General features: G+C 36.6%; 1 protein-coding gene across 3 annotated transcripts in view; it reads right to left on the bottom strand.

Annotated features, from left to right (window-relative positions):
- The window catches only part of SEC22A (SEC22 homolog A, vesicle trafficking protein), an 81,675-nt gene that overhangs the window by 16,198 nt on the left and 46,111 nt on the right, over positions 1-19,366 (bottom strand). For all 3 annotated transcript variants that reach the window (XM_061407879.1, XM_061407806.1, XM_061407783.1), the window contains one exon: positions 7,682-7,797. In XM_061407879.1, the coding sequence (XP_061263863.1) occupies positions 7,682-7,797 (116 nt within the window). The remainder of the gene's footprint in view (positions 1-7,681; positions 7,798-19,366) is intronic.

The raw sequence follows: 19,366 nt of genomic DNA, 5'->3' as shown, positions 1-19,366 counted from the left end.
GGTTTGGTAGCTGTTAATTGTATTGCTTTTTAAAACCTTTCTGTAAATCTGAATTCTTTCAAAATAAAATGGTGTGTGGTGGGGGAAACAGGGATACAAATGAAAAAAAAAATGCTTTTCAGTCACTAACAAGAATCTCTATATACTGCCATGAAATGATTTACATAGTTAGATGGAGAAAGATTCAAATCAATATGAATAATACACTGACATTTACAAAGGAATAATTTTAAAAGAATATATAAGTAAATCTATAAATACATACGTATTAACATATATGGGCTCCCCTGGTGGCTCACTGGTAAAGAATCCAGCTGCAATGCAGGAGACCTGGGTTCAATTCCTGGGTTGGGAAGATCCCCTGGAGAAGGGAACGGCTACCCACTCCAGTATTCTGGCCTAGAGAACTCCACGGACTGTATAGTCCATGGGGTTGCAAAGAGTCAGACACAACTGGGCAACTTTCACTTCATTTCACTAACATATGCACATAGTCTCTCTAGAAGGATACACCAGTGGTTGACTCTGGGGAGGAGAAATGGGAAGAGAATTGCCTATTATGAAAATTACAGGCTTTAAATTTACCATGTACATATTTTACTTGTGTATGCATGACTACTGATGTCTGTAGATATACACACATTAACTTTTTAAAAAGTCATTATGAAAATATCCAAGAAGATGTAGACTTAAAAGAATATAAAGCCAAGCACATGACACAAACCCTACAATTTAAAGGATAGGTGGAGGACAAAATTTACCAAATAAACTGAACAACAAGAAGAGAAAGGAAAAAAGATACAATAGGAAAAATTGTTTCATGGAAATGAAGGGATGAGATTATGTCAAGAATAAAGTAAACCATGAAACTATTAACAGTGATCTATTTTATTTGGTTCTAAGTTTTCTAAAATAAACATTATTTTTGAATTTAAACAATGAATTATTTTCAAAAGCAAGCACTGAACAACATGTGTGATAAGACAGGACACGTAAAACAAGACCTCTAGAGCGGCTGCAGTATCTGGTTACCCGAAGGACACAGGTGAACTTAATGGTCACTGAAAGAATTATAAGGGCAGAAAGGGATCATGGTCAACCAAGAGCACAGAGGTAAGGGAACAGGGGCACAGTGTAGTCTATGCTTTCAAAATATTAGAAGGGAACATACATCTAGAAGTTTTTTAGGGCTGTTTTGTTTGTTTTTTTTAAGATCAGCAGGCTATAACATACTTATGAGCTGAGAGAACAGAGCCAGTAGAGAGGAAGCATATGAAAAACAGATGAATAGCTACAGGCTGGGGAAACATGGGGCAGAGGTTTAGAGAGAGACAAAAGTGGGAATCAGTGGGGGCAGGGTGGACAGGAGATGGGATTAAGGGTGGGGCAGGGAAGAAAGGGCTGAAGTAAAGAGTTCAAATTTTTTAAAATCATATTCACCTTCAGAGGATGCTAGGATATCAATATACTGCTTGAGAAATAACTAATAAAAGGAAAGAATTTTTTAAAATGAGGATGTCAAGGTAAGCAGAAGCTTCCTATGATAGCCACAAAATGTATTAGAATGATACTATTTAAAGGTCTGTAATAATTGAGAAACATTCACTTTTTAAACTTCAGTGAAAAAAAGGACACAAAGTTACATAATGGTATGATATGTGTGTATATATATGGTAGATATGAATAAAATAAGAGAAAATTGGGAGATTTTTCTTTTCTTCTTTATACTTTTCCTTCCAACTCTTTATGCACAGAGCACATGAAAAATGCATTTATTTTTTTTAAGAAAGCAATCACTGCGTCTTAACATAGATATAATACTACTAAAGAAATAAAAACTTTCATTGAGCTTTAATAGGTACATAATTTGTTTAAAAGGTAGTAACAGATCTATGGGAAATAAAGAACTCCAGGAATAAAAGCAAGTTGACTTTTAGTTATAGTATCCATTACAAACAATTCGGGGTCGCAAAGAGTCGCACACGACTGAGCGACTGAACTGAACTGAACAAACAATTTTAGAATCAGAGCCGTAGTAATGAAGTGATCCTTGAGCCTATGTAGTCTAAAACTTTCCTCTAGCAAAATAGAAAAATGAGATCCAAGAAGGTAAAATAACCCATCCAAGGTCACAAAGTTTGCTATTGGCAAATGTGACCCAGGTATTCTGACTTCTAGGTCAGCATTTCCAATTCTGTATCAGAATACTCATTTTTTTTTCTAGTGCACCACATGTGAATTACTTCTGGTTGGCATCAGCCTAATTAAGATCATCGTTCCAAGGCTGATCCTTAAAAGCACACAGGAAAAGTAAGCCCAATGTGATAAAAGCTTATGCATTCGTGAGGTGTCAATTCACAATAACATGTCTAAACCCAGAACAAAGTATGGAAATGAGCGAAAATAATCTAATTTACACGTTACTGTGAACACCAAATCAAATTTACCAACTTGAAAAAGAGCTGTACTCATCCTAAACCTCCCCAGTCTGAACTTAGATACCAAAGAAAAACTTCAGTACTGGGCATTGTAATAAATCGCTTGTTATCACCCTAAGAATCAGTTATTAATCCAGAAGAAACAAACTTGTGCTGAACCTTCAAAGACATTAACTACACAGGAATGTTAATTCCTGTGGGTTCTCAAATTTAAATTGCCTCAGGCACCAAGTTACATACTAGAAGATAAATGTGGCAATCAGTTTTAATACTTAAGGAGAGTATTTAGAATTCACAGCCTTAAAAAATCAAATTTGAAATTAATATCAATATATTGTTCACACTCAGGACACACACTATACATTTTCAGCTAGATCTAAAAATATGGCCCCCAAATAAAACCTTTGCTTTTAAATCAAGTATTAAAGAAATGCTGAGGCCACTTAATCTAGGTACTGTCTTGGCACTTCCTCTGTTACTACTATGATCTGCTGCTGCTAAGTCGCTTCAGTCATGTCCAACTCTGTGCGACCCCATAGACGGCAGCCCACCAAGCTCCCTCGTCCTTGGGATTCTCCAGGCAAGAACACTGCAGTGGGTTGCCATTTCCTTCTCCAATGCATGAAAGTAAAAAGTGAAAGTGAAGTCACTCAGTTGTGTCCAACCCTCAGCGACCCCATGGACTGCAGCCTACCAGGCTCCTCTGTCCATGGGATTTCCCAGGCAAGAGTACTAGAGTGGGTTGCCATTTCCTTCTCCAACTAGCGTGTGAGATGAGTGCAATTGTGCTGTAGTTTGAGCATTCTCTGGCATTGCCTTTCTTAGGGATTGGAATGAAAACTATTTCCAGTTCTGTGATAGCTATGTCTTTTTTTTCTTTAGCATCCTTGCATTTTAACTGGGGGCATGGCTGCTGAGCTTCATGTCCAGCTTCTCTTACAGATAGGTGCGGCCATATGACTAAGTCTGTACCAGTGGGGTGTGATTAGATACAGGTAAGTTCAGAACAGATAAAGGTTTAAGACCCATGTTCGGGATTTTGCACTCAAGTCTACACAGTGGACCACCTCAAAAAGATCTACTTTATTGATCAAAAATAATCTACAGCAACTGTAGAGATTATTCTGAACACAAAGTACAGTGATGAAGGAGAAAAGGCTAAGAAGTATGTCTTAAGTTCAGTGGCTTTAATGAGAATAAAAAGAACATTTTAACCAACACAAGTCACAAACAATGATAAAAGAGATGCTGAGGGAAGAGTAAAAGAGAGAGAACTCAGGTCCCTAATTTTGTATATATTTTCTTTCAGGTTAATTCAAGCTATAAAGGATGTACTGTTGAAGTTAATCTAGTTTGCATGCCTAAACTCATCCTGCTAAGAGCTCTAAGTTTATCACAGTGCTCTCTGCAATCACATTTTTCTCCATTTGTTAGCCTATTGTCCATTCCATCTTTCAGGAATCCAACACTACATAGCACTCCTTCATTATTTTCATAACAAGACAAGGAAACATATCTCCAAGTTCCAGTCACTTACCAGAACATTCTCTCTATACAGATGTAAAAACCCCAATAATTGGAACAATGGGAATCTCTACTTTTGGTCCAGTGAATTTCCAAAAGCAGTAATTCTCATTTAGGTGAGAGGATCAAAATTTGCTGGAAAATACCTTAAAACTACCAACGAGTGACAAAGTACCTGTAGATTACATTCCCCCAACTTTGTACTCTTTTGTTTCCTCACTCCTCTCTTAAAGCATCACTGTTTTAGGAACCTCAACTGTTGATGAGTGTATTTGGGTTATGGCAGAACAAAGACTTAAAACAATGCTAAGAGAGTAACATAACCAGGTGTCCCTAGCCTCCAGATAGCTAAAAACCCTACATGGAACAATTTACAGTTCCCCGGGTCAAGTGAGAAAGCAATGTTGTTGGGGTGAATTTAGTCTAGGATGACAGTGAAAAAGAATTCCATATCAACCATCAGAAAGACACATCTTCAAAGATATAAGCATCCCAAACTATAAAAGACCACTGTAACTTCCCATTCATAATTCACCCCATGCTGCTTTCATACCCCACCACCACAGTTTTAAGGAACCGTTTAAAATAAAAAACCCTGAAGCTCCTAGGGAAACTGTAGACTCTAAGAGACAATAAGAAGCTTCAAAAATGTAGGGAAAATGCTCAGCTTCCTCTTACCCTCCATGAAAACATATACCTTTACTCTGCCTGAAATTTCTGTTTCTTGAAAATCTACCTATTAATTTGGATTAAGAAAAGTGTTTTCCAGATTACATAATAGGTGCTAATAAATATTAATTTTTAGCATTTAAAATCTAAATGTCATATATTTATATGGTTCAAAAAGTAAAAATTAAGAAGATACATGTTGTGAAGATTCCCAATCCTACTCTGCTTCCTATCTATCCAGTTCCCACTACATTTATTGGTTTCTTATCTTTCCAGACTTTCCTTGTGCAAATTAATGCAAATTACAGTTATTTCCCAGGACATCTTGATGAGGGGAGCTGGGGGCCAAGCTGAGAGAGACTGGTGGGTACAATTTCAGAGAACCTGCTCTGTCTCTCAGTGGCTTTCTCAAAATGGCCATAGTTCTCAGACAGCAAAAATTTGTATATCTGACTATGAAATACAAATCAGACTCCTGAACCCAGGCTCCATTCTGGCTAGGGCTCTGGTGTCCCTACCTGGCCCGTGTGAAGGGGAACACTCTGCCACTCTGTTAGAAAAGAAAGCCCCATCCACCATTTCTTAAGAGCTGGCCAAGTGTAACAAGCTGTACTTTAACTAAGTAGAGCCACACCTAATGAAATATCAAAGTTGGAGAATGTGCCTCCAGTCTTTGCTTTAATTTGGTGGTAGTGGGGAGGTGTGTGTACGGATGAACAGACTGCTATCTTTAGAGCAGTTTCAGGTTTACAGAAAATTTAAGCAGATGGTACAGCGAGTTCCCATATATCCACTCTTTCCCCTACTCACTTTCCTCTATCATTAACATCATGCACTAACATTGCAACTGATGAACCAATAGTGACATACTATTATTAACTGAAGTCCATGGTTTACATTAGGGCCCACTCTTTGTGTTGTACATTCTACTGGTTTTGACAAATGTATAATGACATTGGGCTTCCCTGGCGGCTCAGACAGTAAAGAATCTGCTTGCAATGCAGGAGACCCAGGTTCGATCCCAGGGTTGGGAAGATTCCCTGGAGAAAAGAATGGCTACCCACTCCAGTATTCTTGCCTGGAGAATTCCATGGACAGAGCAGCCTGGTGGGCTACAGTCCTTGGAGTCGCAAATGGGTCAGACACGACTGAGCAACTAACACTATATGTGCACTATAAGGACATAACCACCATTATAATAAGAACAGTTTCACTGCCCGAAAATCCTCATGCTCCCTTCCTCCATCCCTCCAAATCTTTTCACTTATTGTCTTTAGAGTTTTGCCTTTTTCAAAATGTCGTATAGTTAAAATCACTTAGTATATAGTTTTTTTTTTTTCAAACTGGCTTCTTTCATTAAGCAATATGAACTTAAGGTTTAGCCATGTCTTTTTGTAGCTTGATAGCTCACTTCTTTTTATTACTGAATAATATTCCACTGTATAGTTTGCTGAAATCTGTTTATCCATTCACCATTCACTTTTTTTTTTTTTAACATGATGGATTTATTTGGATGTATTTTGCCATTTTTTTTTTTTTTTGGTTGTGCTGCACACCATGTGGAAACCTTAATTCCCTTACTGGGGATTGAACCCATGTCCCCTGCATTGGAGAGGACAGGGGTTCAATCCCCGGTAAGGAGTCTTATTAACCACTGGACTACCAGGGAAGTCTCCTTCATTTTATAAGAAATGAAACTGAGGAACCAGAAAGTAAGGTGAACAATTCAAGGTCACAGAGCTAATCAGCTCAGCTGGAGTCAACTCTCTCTCTCACTCTTCCACAAACAAAAATCAGCTCTCACACTTCTATGTGACTGTTCTTTCCACTATATCAAGTTTTTTTTTTTTTTTTTAAAGGCAAGAGAAGATCTTATTTATTAGCTTTTTCCAGTCAGCAGTCTCCAAATTGCCTTTGTTTCTTTCTGGCAGGTTGTTTAAGTGGTTTGAAATTGATGCCTTACTAGAATAAAGCTAAACAGCTCAGCAACCAGGGCAGGAATGCCCAGAGACAGCAGCCAGCTGCCCTGTGCCTGAAAGGGAACAGGGGCTTTACCTACAGGCCCGGATGTTCAGGAGAGGAGCTGGGAAGTCATAAGAAGACCCCCAATCCCCCTGGAGGGATAGCTCTGCTGCCTGAAAGCTGTGATGTCCTCTGCTCTTGGCTTCATATGGCTGAGGACTTTCAGAGGGTACTCAAGATGCCACTCTCTTGCGTATTCCCCAAACTAACAGCAACTTTAAAACAGAATATAAAGTGCCTTGACTGGGTTCTTACAAATGATATTTTTAGCATAATACTGGCCAAAAAAAAAAAGAACTAATTTACAATGTGTAAGTGTCAAAAACTCTTCAGAGAATGTGAGTAAAAACAGGGAAAGGAAAAGGGGAGATGTGTGTAACTTCAAGAAAGGAAGTTTCAAAAGTTTACAAAAAGTAAGAGAAAAAGTATGTTCTGATAGCTATAGTCTCCAGAAGAAACTCCTCTGGAAAACAAAATAGTTGGCAATATCTGAAAAAATTAGCGATTTCAGAGGTAGCCATCAATAAAAAAGAAAAAAAGGAGATAACTAGGTAGGAAATCCAAAAGCAGGACGAAAACCTGCCTATGAGTGCTCTCCTCTTTCTTCTGCTTATCTCTGTCTACTCAGGTGCTTCCAGGTCCTGCTCACCACCCCCCTCAGAGCTTCCTGCTCGTATCCTGACTCCTCCTTCAAACTCTCTGTACTTGTCATTTATTTGTGGACTTCTCTGCCTCCCAATTCAATTCCAGGGCCTGAGACTGCAAGGCCCTTGTCACACATATCTTGGTTTCTCCAGAATACCTCTAAGCAGTGCCTCCTGCAGAGCAGATAATAAATAAATATTTGTTAGTTAAGTCGAAGAAGCCAACTAGAAAGTAGTGTTTTTAAGGGGAGAGGAAACTAGAGTAGTATAAAGGATACAAAATCTGAGCACATTAAGTTGTACTAATAACTAAATCTAAATCAATTGTGTAACAAGTGGAATCAAAAGGCACAGTCATCTGAAATTGCAAAAATAGCACAGTACCTGCAGGAGACTTTCTATGGCATGAAAGCCTCGAATTAAATTCAGAGCAGCACATAAAAGACTAAGGATAAATGCCACAATCCCTGAAAGAGTTGCTGGTTCCAGTCTCTGGTGAGCTGAAAAATAAAAAAAAAAGATCAGAAATGAACATCAATATCTCACATCAATACCTATACTTATATAAAATGAAATTCACTGCTTAATTTATATGGATCAAATATTGGTGAATCTTCAAAAAATTATTATGCCTTACAAATTACATATTTTTTAAATGCAAAATGTCTGACATGACAGCTTCATTCCCTTGAACTCAAGTTAACTTTTCTTCTACATTTTTAACAAAGACACCTAATTTGCATTTGAGGTACATAGCGCTAAGGAGTTCTCACATTCGCCAGTAAACCATATAGGAAAAAAATCTTATTGCCTAAATATGTCTACCATTTACAAGTAGCTGCAAATATGTATATTTTTTTAGCTGCAAATATTTGCGAAGGTGACTTTGCTCAGAAATTCACTGCATAATTCCTATTTTTTCTGAAAATGCTTAGGAAACATTTTAAAGGACAAACTTGGCTTGCTTTTAAGCAAAGCTCTTCCTTATTTGGGTCCCAGGGCTATAAATACCACAGGGTATATGCGAAAGCTCATCTATAACCACTGATTTGAACTCTGTAATAGAATGGACTCTTACAGTTATGAGGCTCCTGGTCTCTGAAGACCACTTGAAGATAAAACAACAGTTGATGAAGTGACCAGTTTATTTTACAGACACGTGCCCTATCCATCGGGACTTTACGGTATAACACATTTAGATATACAATAGCTTCCCTTCATCATTCTGCAGTTAACAAAATTAACTATAGAGTCTAAATGAAAACACAAAACTAAATACATAATCATCTAGACCTCAAAAGGGAGAGAGAGGGAAAAAGAGGACAACAGAACTATATTTAGATCATTTTATTTTAAATCACTGAAGTGTAAAAGCCCTAACAATGAAGTTAATGAGGTAGAACATTAATATAAAGGCTTAAATCTTTGCAACTTATATTCAACCATTACAGCAGAAAAACATCCCTAAATAATTCATAAAAACACAAAAACCCACATGTCACGAAAAAAAGTTATTCCTCAAATTCAGTAGGAATCCAAATATAGGATATATTTTCTTAAATTTCTTCTGTGCCAAAGCTAACTGCTTGTTCTCCCAGTTAATTTCCTTGAGATTAATATGAAAGCAAAAACTAAATGTCTTTGTAAAGTATTGGTACCAGATTTTCTATCACTAGAGAAAAAAATCGCACAACTTAAGAATCTATCCAATGGTCTAACAATTAGTCCTACTCTGCATCCCTCCTCCATCCTTCTCCACTCCCTCTGGGTAGTAAGGGGGAACTGACCTCCAAGTTAAAAAAAAATCCTTAGCAAGGACCTCAAGCACAAAGCTACTTGATAACTAAACAGGTTACAGAAATAACACTTCTAATGCCCATGGGATTTTCCAGGCAAGAGTACTGGAATGGTTGCCATTGCCTTCTCCGAAAGTATACAAGTTTATCTTACCAAAAAACCAAACAGTAATCTATACTGTAATTAAGAACCATAGCCTTTTGTGGTCAAGTAAGGAATGGCCGTGCTTGAATGAAAAAATATTACCATTTTAATGTGTTGATCAATACCTATTTAAGAAATAAATAATAATATTTACCAAGTTTCTAAGACTTGCCTCTTAGGCCCTTGGAACACTCTCTTTATAATGATAGTATATGACTTAAAAATTATTTCAAATAACCAGAAACATTTTTAAAGGCATTAAAGCAAATGACAAGCCTCCTTTAACAAGGACAAGGCACAAATTATGCTAAAGGACAGGCTGGAAAGGTGCCAAATCACAAGAAAGAATATTCTCAAGTGGAGATTCCCCCACTCCCACCCCATCCCCTTCCTAAGACCTGTGGGAATGCTTACTAAGAAAAACTCCACCTGCACAGAATGTGAGGCTGACACTTTGTAAGGATACTTTCTCATTTTAATGAATTGAACGAGATATTTAATCACATTTCAATGAATTATATTACATATTTTTTATTTTATAAAACAGATTTTAGATGAATTATTATCCACAAATGCTTACTTCACATTTTAATTTGGCACCATGATACGTACTATTAGGTATAAAGCAGGTTTAGAACAGTAAGAAACAAAGAAATGAGAGGTAATATAGAAAATAATAGTTTTGTTTAATTCAAAATAACACTACCAGGTCACTTTTTATTTGTTTAGCTATTATTGTCTTCTGCTATGATGCTTTTTTTTTAGTCTCCTTGAGCCCAATAACTGCATTTTCACATCAAAATTAAAATTTTAATGTACCAATGATTAAAGGAAAGTTTAAAAAAATTCCTAAAGAAGTAAGAGCAAATCCCTTGGAACAAAAGGGCTATTAGCAGACTCAGTGGAAGAAACCCAGGTTTGATTGAGAATGGAGACATTTTAAACATATCAAACTTGAAGTGATGGTGAGATATGAGATATGTTTAATAAGCAACTGAAGAATGCAAGAAAGGTGAGTTGGAAAAACAGATGAGGTCTGCATCTGATGGGAAGGGCTTGGATGAGATTATACTGAAGGAAGTGAGCCAACAGCAAACCCTTGGTAAACACTGCCTTCACAGAAAGGAAGAGGAGGCAGGGAAGACAGATGTAAAACAAACAGAAGAAGAGGGAGCAACAGAAGTTCAGGAAAGGGAGACCATCAAGAAGACATGGATTACAATGTCTGTAAACAGGCCAAAGACAATGTGAACTGAAAAAGAAAAAAGATTCGATTTACTGACTAAGATGGTTCTGACTCTTCAGAAAGTATTCAATGGTGAAGGCAAAATTCAGACTGCAAGAAGTTAAATAACTAGTAAAGGTAAGAGTCAGAAGCAGTAAGTGAACACTTCCGCAGTTACAGGAGAGGAAAACAGAACGACAGCCTGACAGATACAACAGGATTGAAAAATAATTATTTTTCCCCAGTAATGGGGTGGAAGAAAGAGACTTTAATAAATTTATAGGTGGAACAACAAATTCAGAGAAGAAGAAATAGAAGAATCAAGAGAAAAGAAAAATAATTGGTGAAACAGAGTACCAGAACAGTCATAGTGAGTATTCAAAAAGATGGTCCCATTCTAACCTCAAACCTCCTCATAATACTAGTGTCTATGCTGAGTCAAAGACAAAGTTCAGAAGTTGCAGTCATTCAATGATGTCCAAAACACCTGGAGACACAGGTTTTAAAATGCAGAGAAATTTCAAGTCAGTTCTATCTGAATAAGCATACCTTATTACTAAATTATGACTGAGACTAATTGTAAGGTACAAAAACACACTATTTTTTTCACTACAAGACCCTTTCTTATCATTACCACTTGTCAAAAATGTGCATGTCCTTCAAGTTCCCAAGGTCTAAAAGTGTTACTTCCTTTTTATCTTAGAGCATGTATCACATTCTACCTTGTATTTTATTTATTGACTTTTACTTGCTTTTCCCATCTTGAAACCAGACATGTGCTTATTGTCTTTATAAAATGCCCTACAATATTTAAGCATAATACTTTGGAGGGAAAAAAGCAATAAATATTTGTTAGATTATGAGGGTGAGGGTGTGTGTGTGTGTGTGTGTGTGTGTGTGTGTGTGTCTGTGTGTGTATCAGAAAGAGATTGGGAAATCTATATGCATTGTGGGACAACAGCCAAATACAGTCACATTTGTAGGCAACTAATAAATTGTCTAGAAAATTACATAGATTGACAAAATGCTGATTAACCAAGTATTTATGCTAAAAACAGAGGTATTAAAGAAACTGAGAAACGTGTATTAAATTTAGGGTTTCATATATTTGTTTTGAAGGATATAAAATTTAAAAGAATAACAACATTAAATGTTGGTGAGGATAGAGGGCAATCAAAACTCTCATACATTGCTTGTGGGAATGTAAAATGGCACAACTACTTCCAAAAACTGGCAGTTTCATAAAGAGTTAAACATGCACCTAACCCGTGACCTATCAACTTGACTCCTAACACTTACTTGAGAGAAATGAAAACACATAGCAACAAAAGATGAATGTTTATAACAGGTTTATCTACAATAACCAAAAACTGGAAACAAGCTAATGTCCAATGTTTACCCACCCTGGATAAACAAAGTGTGGTATGCCCACACAGTGACTGCTACTCAGCGATGGGAACAAACTACAGAGATGCAACATACACATATGACATTGGATTAAGCAAAAGAGGCTGAACACAAGAATTACACTACATAGTCTTGTTTATATAAAGCTCTAGAACAAATAAAACTAATTTAAAGCGAAAGAAATCTCAATAGTGGTTGTCTGGAGTGGGACAGAGATTGAGTGAGAAAGGTCATAAAGAAAACTTTCTAGGAAGATGGAAATGGTCCACACTGTGATAGGTGTATGTATTATCATGGTTTTTTACTCTGTATTTTTGATGCTTTGACATCTTGGGGCCTTGCAGACATCAAAGGACTGCCTCTCCCGGGACTATTTAATTCGTAGAGATGGCAAAAAACTCATCTGCAAGCACGTCTTCCATAAGCAAACCCCATATCCGGAGCCCACATTCCTAACTACAGGGTTCTCATACCGAAGGCCACTATTCCCCTGCCTGAAGCACCTCAGGGGCAGGTATCATACAAGTATTCAAACTAGCCAATCTTAAATGTACTTTCTGGGCCTCTCCCGTTCCTTCCTGGGGAAATCACAGCAAAGACTCTTAGCTCCTAATCTGTTGGCCGTGCCGTGCCATATGTAAATAAGAGTAAAGTCTATATTTTGAAACAGAGTGTGGTTTATACAACTGTATCCATTTGTTGAACCATACAACAAATATCTGTGCATTTTAGTATGTGCAAATTTCCCTTAAAAAAGAAAACTGTGGCAAACTATTGGGTATAAGATAGGCTCAGCAATGTGTTATACAACATGGGGAATATAGCCAATATTTTATAGTAACTGTAAATGGAAAATAACCTTTATAAATCGTATAAAAACTTAATTTAAAAAGAAAAAGAGAAAGAACTGTAGAAATTATCAAGTGGATAAGTGGGTAGTGAGGGGAGGTATAGATGAAACAAGAATGTCAAAATATTGATATAGTTGTAACAGTTGGATGATGGATACAAAAGTGTTAATTATAATATTCTATTTACTTGATATATGTTTAAATTTTTCTATAATAAAGTGTTTAAAAAAAAAAAAAGTAAAAGTAAGACATAGTATTTAACATATTGACCCCAGCAGAACATCTGTAGAAAAAAGATACCAAAAGCAAGAGAGACAAGGCCTGCAAAATAATGCTTATCAAATAACTATTAATCAGATTCTAAAATAAATTCATTTAGGAAAGACAACTGCAAAACAAGAAAGTATATTTAAACTGGGAGACTATACAGAAAATATTATGCAGGCCTGATCCAAATTAAAAACAAATTTAAAGTTAATATTATGATAATCTCCAACTGCCAATTACTTTAAAATTTTCTCTTTCTTATGATTTTTCTCTCCCTTTCTTAAAATAACAAATTCCAGATTTCTCCCTATTTTCCAAGTATCTCCTATTTGGTGATCCAAGATACCATTGCAATCTACACATCAGAGTAGAGACTTATGGAAGTCAAGTAATACAAGGAGTTTCTAATAAAGTCCTCCTCCTAGTAGGTCAAGTTGAACCCCTACCCCAAATTAAGGTAATTCTCCTGGATCCTGAGTGTATATTTTAATGAACATATATTCTTAGCAAGTGCCAGACCTATGGAATTAAAACTACTGGAGAAGGAAAGACCAATGGAAGTCTTAGAGCTCCCTCAATCCAAATATCATAAAAAAATTAATCCCTAGGCTAACGGCAAAGATTGGTGTGACCACCCGAGGCTTGCTTAAAAAGATGCATTGGTGATGATTCCTATTATACTCCTTTTTAACTTTCCAGTTTGTCTCCAAACTAGGTGCATCATAGAGGATAACAACAGATTACTGTAGGTTCCAACAGCACATGCTTTTCCAGATGCGGTCTCCATGTGGAACAAACCAATTAACTCCCTGGCACACAGGTACTAACTTTTGCATACTTTTTTTTATCTATCCTAAAACAGAAGACCAGAAGCATTTTGCTTTTACTTAATACAGATATCAGTAAATTTATCATATTGCCACTAGGTTTTATCAACTGTGTGCCACTGATTTGTCCATAGCAGGGGTTAGCAAACCATGACCCACGGACCAAATCCGGCCTAGCACCTATTTTTATAAATAAAGTTTCACTGCAAGACAGTGTCAGCTATTCTTTTACATACTGCATATAGCTGTTTTCATACTATACCAGCAGAGTTGAATAGTTAAGTTGAGTAGGTATAAGAGAGACCACATGGCCTGTAAAATATAAAATATTTACTACCTGGCCTTTTACAGAAAAAGTTTGCTAAATCTTGGCTTACAAGCACTTAACATCTTAACACCTCATAGAATATTATATTAATCTACTTCATTGAGGACCTCACGCTGACAGGACCTGAAGAACAGACAGTATATGCTTTGGGTTAGATACCTTGAGATGACATGTATGCCAGAGGGTAAAAAATAATCTCAAGATTAGGGGCGGGATAGTGGTAGGCAAATACAGGAGCTTCCGGCGACGAGTAGCCGTGATTGGTGAAAACCAATGGAGAGGGCGGGAAAAAATTTTTTAGAAAAAAAAAAAAAATCTCAAGATTTTAAAAGTCTACCACCTCAATCAAGTTTCTGGTGGTTAAAGGTCTAGAGAATATTGAAAGTAAAGACCAAATTACATCTTTCCACCCATACCACTAAGAAAACATATATTGCTTAATACGCCTTTCTAGATTTGTGTATGATGCTTCAACATGTTTACTAAATGACAATGGTTGAGGAGGGCCCAAAGCAACAGAAGGATCCAGACTTCAATACAGGACATTTTTCTACTCAGCACTTATGAGCCAGGGATCCAATGTTGCTAAAAATATCTCTGGGACTTCCCTAGTGGTACAGAGGATAAGAATCCTCCTGCTAATACAGGGGACACAGGTTCGACCTCTGGTCCAGGAAGATTCCATTTGCTGTGGAGTAACTAAGTCCACGTGCCACAACTATGGAAGCCCACGTGCTCTTGGGCTCTTGAGCCACAACAAGAGCCCCTGTGTCACAACTACTCAAGTCCACATGCCCTAGAGCCCCCATGTCATAAATGCTGAACCCCTGTGCTGAGCTACTGAAGTGTGTGTGCCTAGAGCCTGTGCTCTGCAACAATTTCAAGAAGCCAAAGCAATGAGAAGCCCATGCACCATGACTACAGAGTAGCCCCCACTCTCCACAACTAGAGAAAGCTCATGTGCAGCAGTGAAGATGCAGTGCAGCCAAAAATTAACTAATCAATTATGTAAAATCTGTGGATAAGAGGGATGATGTTTTGAGCCTGTAGTAAACCTGGAAAGAAAAATCATAAAAGAGGCTCCAGGTATTCTGAAGCAATGACACGCCCTTAGGCAAAAATTGTTTTCATTTTCAGAACTAGTTTTAGGCTTGCTTATTAGCTACCACAGGACCTAGTGTTCATACCACAAAATATCAGATATATATTAGTAATCTCTCTTCTCTTTTTTTGTCAAATAGGACAGTTAAGGCATGAGAAATTATATTTTCAATGACTGTCTTTTCTCAAGCAGAAGTTACCTTGTCAGCTTATCCATTGGAAAGAAAGACTATAAAACCCAAAAGAACCACAAAAACTGACAAATGAAATAAGGAGGTATAATAAGGCAACAAAGAATAGAAAATAGATCAAAAGTAATCAATACAAAAAGAGGCAGAAAAAGAGACGTGATCAAAATCCGAAAGAACAAAAACAAATAGCCAAGATGACAGGTTTAAACCCAAACATACCAATAAACACACTAAACATCAATGATCTGAATACATAGGTAAACAGGCAGATATTGTCAAATTGGATTTTTTTCCCAAAAGACCCAACTACATACCTAAAAAAAAAAAAAAACACTCTTTAAATATAAAAATACAACAGTCTCCCAAGGCAATATAAATAAAAGCAAAAATAAACAAATGGAATCTACTCAAACTTACAAGCTTTTGTACAGCAAAGGAAATAATAAACAAAACAAACAGCCTACAGAGGGAGAAAATATCTGCAAATGTTTTAACCGACAAAGGCTTAAACTCCAAAAATACACAAATAGTTCACACAACTTAATAATAAGAACAAGGAAAAAACCCAATCAAAAAATGAGCAGAAGATGTTCTCCAAAGAAGACACACAGATGGTCAACAGGCATGTGAAAAATGCTCAACATCATTAATTATTAGAGAAAAGCAAGTCAAAACTATAATGGGGTACCACCTCACACTGGTCAGAACAGCCATCATTAAAAAGTCTATAAATATCAAGTCCTGCAAAGGGTATGAAGAAAAGGGGACCCTTCTACACCTTGGTGGGAATGTAAGTTGGTACAGTCACTATGGAGAACAGTATAGAAGTTCCTCAGAAAACTAGAGTTGGCATATGGTCCAGCAATCCCACTTTGGGGCATATATCCGGACAAAACTATAATTCAAAAATGCTCATTGCAGCACTATTTACTAGACATGGAAGCAACATAAATGTCCATTGACAGATGAATGGATAAAGATGTGGCACATATATACAATGGCATACAACAGCATGGACTTTGAGATTATCATACTAGGTAAGTCAGAAAGAGAAAGACAAATACCATGCAATATCATTTATATGTGGAGTCTAAAATATGACATAAACATATCTATAAAACAGAAACAAACCCACAGACACAGAGAACAGACTTGTAGTGGCCAAGGCGCAAGCAGGGAGGGGAGATGGACTGGGAGCTTGGGATTAGCAGATGCAAACTATTGTATATAAAATGGAAAACAATGTCCTACTGTATAGCACATGGAACTACAGTCAACATCCTGTGATAAACCATAATGGAAAAGACCATGAAAGAGAATGTGTAATATAGATAGATATGTATAACTCAATCACTTTGCTGTAAATAGAAATTAACACAACATTGCAAATCAACTATATTTCATTTAAAAATATATAAGTAAATGTATATATTTTAAAATATATAAATGTATTTATTTAAATTAACTAATTTATTTAAATATTCAAATAAGTATTTTTAAAAATACATTTACCTATTTAAAAATATGTTAAAAACAAATGTTAAAAGAAAAAAGATGGTAAAATATACACTAATTTTAAAAAAGAAGATTATCATTGCTCTATTAATAAAGTAGACTGCAGAGCCAAGAATATTGCTGGATATAAAGAAAGTAATTTCAAAGGACAAAGGAGTACATAACACCAAGAGAACAATCCTAAATATTTAACAAGATTTAAAATACACAAGATAAAAACATAGACCTAAAAGGAAAAAAACATAAATTTGAAAATACAGTGAGAGATTTGAACACCCCTTTCTCAATAATTAACAGAAATAGACAGAAAACCAGAAAGGTATAAAAGACTTGAACACCATCAACTAGCTTGATCTAAATGATATTGATCACCAATATTGATATATTATCATCTAGCCAGTAACAGTAGAATACATATTCTTTTCAAATGAACACAGAAAAATTACTAAGATATACTATACTTGGAGAAAATAAAACAAGTTCAATAAATGTAAAAGGATTAAAATTATACAAAATTTGCTATCTGGCTACAATGAAATTAAATTTGAAATCAGTTACAGAAAGGCATCTGAAAAATCTCTATATTTTGAAACATGTAACATATTTCTAACAAATCCATGGATCATGAAAGAAATCAAAAGGGAAATTAAAAAGCATTCTGAGAATGAAAGCAAAAATGCAATAGATTATAATTTAAATTCACAAAATATAGCTAAAGCAATATTTAGTGGGAAATACACAGTACTAACTGTCTGTATTAAAAAAGAAAGTTCCGAAGTAAACTACCTCAACTTCTACCTTCAGATCAGACCTGATCAGATCAGTCGCTCAGTCGTGTCTGACTCTTTGCGACCCCATGAATCACAGCACGCCAGGCCTCCCTGTCCATCACCAACTCCTGGAGTTCACTCAGACTCACGTCCATCGAGTCAGTGATGTCATCCAGCCATCTCATCCTCTGTCGTCCCCTTCTCCTCTTGCCCCCAATCTCTCCCAGCACCAGAGTCTTTTCCAATGAGTCAACTCTTCACATGAGGTGGCCAAAGTACTGAAGTTTCAGCTTTAGCATCATTCCTTCCAAAGAAATCCCAGGGCTGATCTCCTTCAGAATGGACTGGTTGGATCTCCTTGCAGTCCAAGGGACTCTCAAGAGTCTTCTCCAACACCACAGTTCAAAAGCATCAATTCTTCAGCACTCAGCCTTCTTCACAGTCCAACTCTGACATCCATACATGACCACAGGAAAAACCATAGCCTTGACTAGATGAACCTTTGTTGGCAAAGTAATGTCTCTGCTCTTGAATATGCTATCTAGGTTGGTCATAACTTTCCTTCCAAGGAGTAAGCTTTTAATTTCATGGCTGCAGTCACCCAACTTCTACCTTAATAACCTACAAAAAGAAAACTCAACTAAACTCTGCTGCTGCTGCTGAGTCGCTTCAGTCGTGTCTGACCCTGTGCGACCCCATAGACGGCAGCCCACCAGGCTGCCCTGTCCCTGGGATTCTCAAGGCAAGAACACTGGAGTGGGCTGCCATTTCCTTCTCCAATGCATAAGAGTGAAAAGTGAAAGTGAAGTCGCTCAGTTGTGTCCGACTCTCAGCGACCCCATGGACTGTAACCCACCAGGCTCCTCCATCCATGGGATTTTCCAGGCAAGAGTACTGGAGTGGGGTGCCATTGCCTTCTCCGAACTAAACTCTAAGGAAGCAAAAGATAGGAAGTAATAAACACCAAAACATAAATCATGAAACAGAAAACAAAACAATAAAAAGTCAAAGTAAGCAAAAGCTAGTTTTTTAAGGAAATTGATAAAAATTATAAACTCTATGGGGGAGAATGGATACATGTATATGTGTGGTTGAGTCCCTTTGCTGTTCACCATGAAACAATCACAACATTGTTATCAGCTATACCCCAATACAAAATATATTCTTTTTTTAAAAAAAGAAAAATTATAAACTCTAAGAAGACTGATGTCAAACTTTATGCCCCAAAATTCAATAACTTAGGTGAAATGGACAGAATTCTTAAAAGGAACAAACTACTAAAACTCACTCAAGAAGATAACTCGAATAACTACATTCACTAAAGAAACTGATCTATAGATAAAAATCTTATCACAAAAACCAGAAGCTCGAAAGGCTTCACCTACTAAATGCTTAAAGAAATAACTTCTACAGAAACATTTCTCAAATTTTGAAGACGAGAGAATACCTTTCCATTTATTCTCTGAGGCCAGTTTTTTTGTGTTAGCAAAACCAGACAACCCCTCCCCCCCAAAAAAAAATCACAAAAGAGGAAAACTACAAACCAATTCCCTGATGAATACAAGTACAATATCTTAATAAAATTTTAGCAAATTGGATCTGAGTATATAAACAGGATAATACAGGATAAACCTCAGTGGGGTTTA

This window comes from Bos javanicus, chromosome 1, assembly GCF_032452875.1.
Source record: "Bos javanicus breed banteng chromosome 1, ARS-OSU_banteng_1.0, whole genome shotgun sequence".
NCBI classification, from domain to species: Eukaryota; Metazoa; Chordata; class Mammalia; order Artiodactyla; family Bovidae; genus Bos; species Bos javanicus.
Note: the sequence above shows the minus strand (reverse complement) of the source record. Positions and strands in the feature narration are given on the sequence as shown.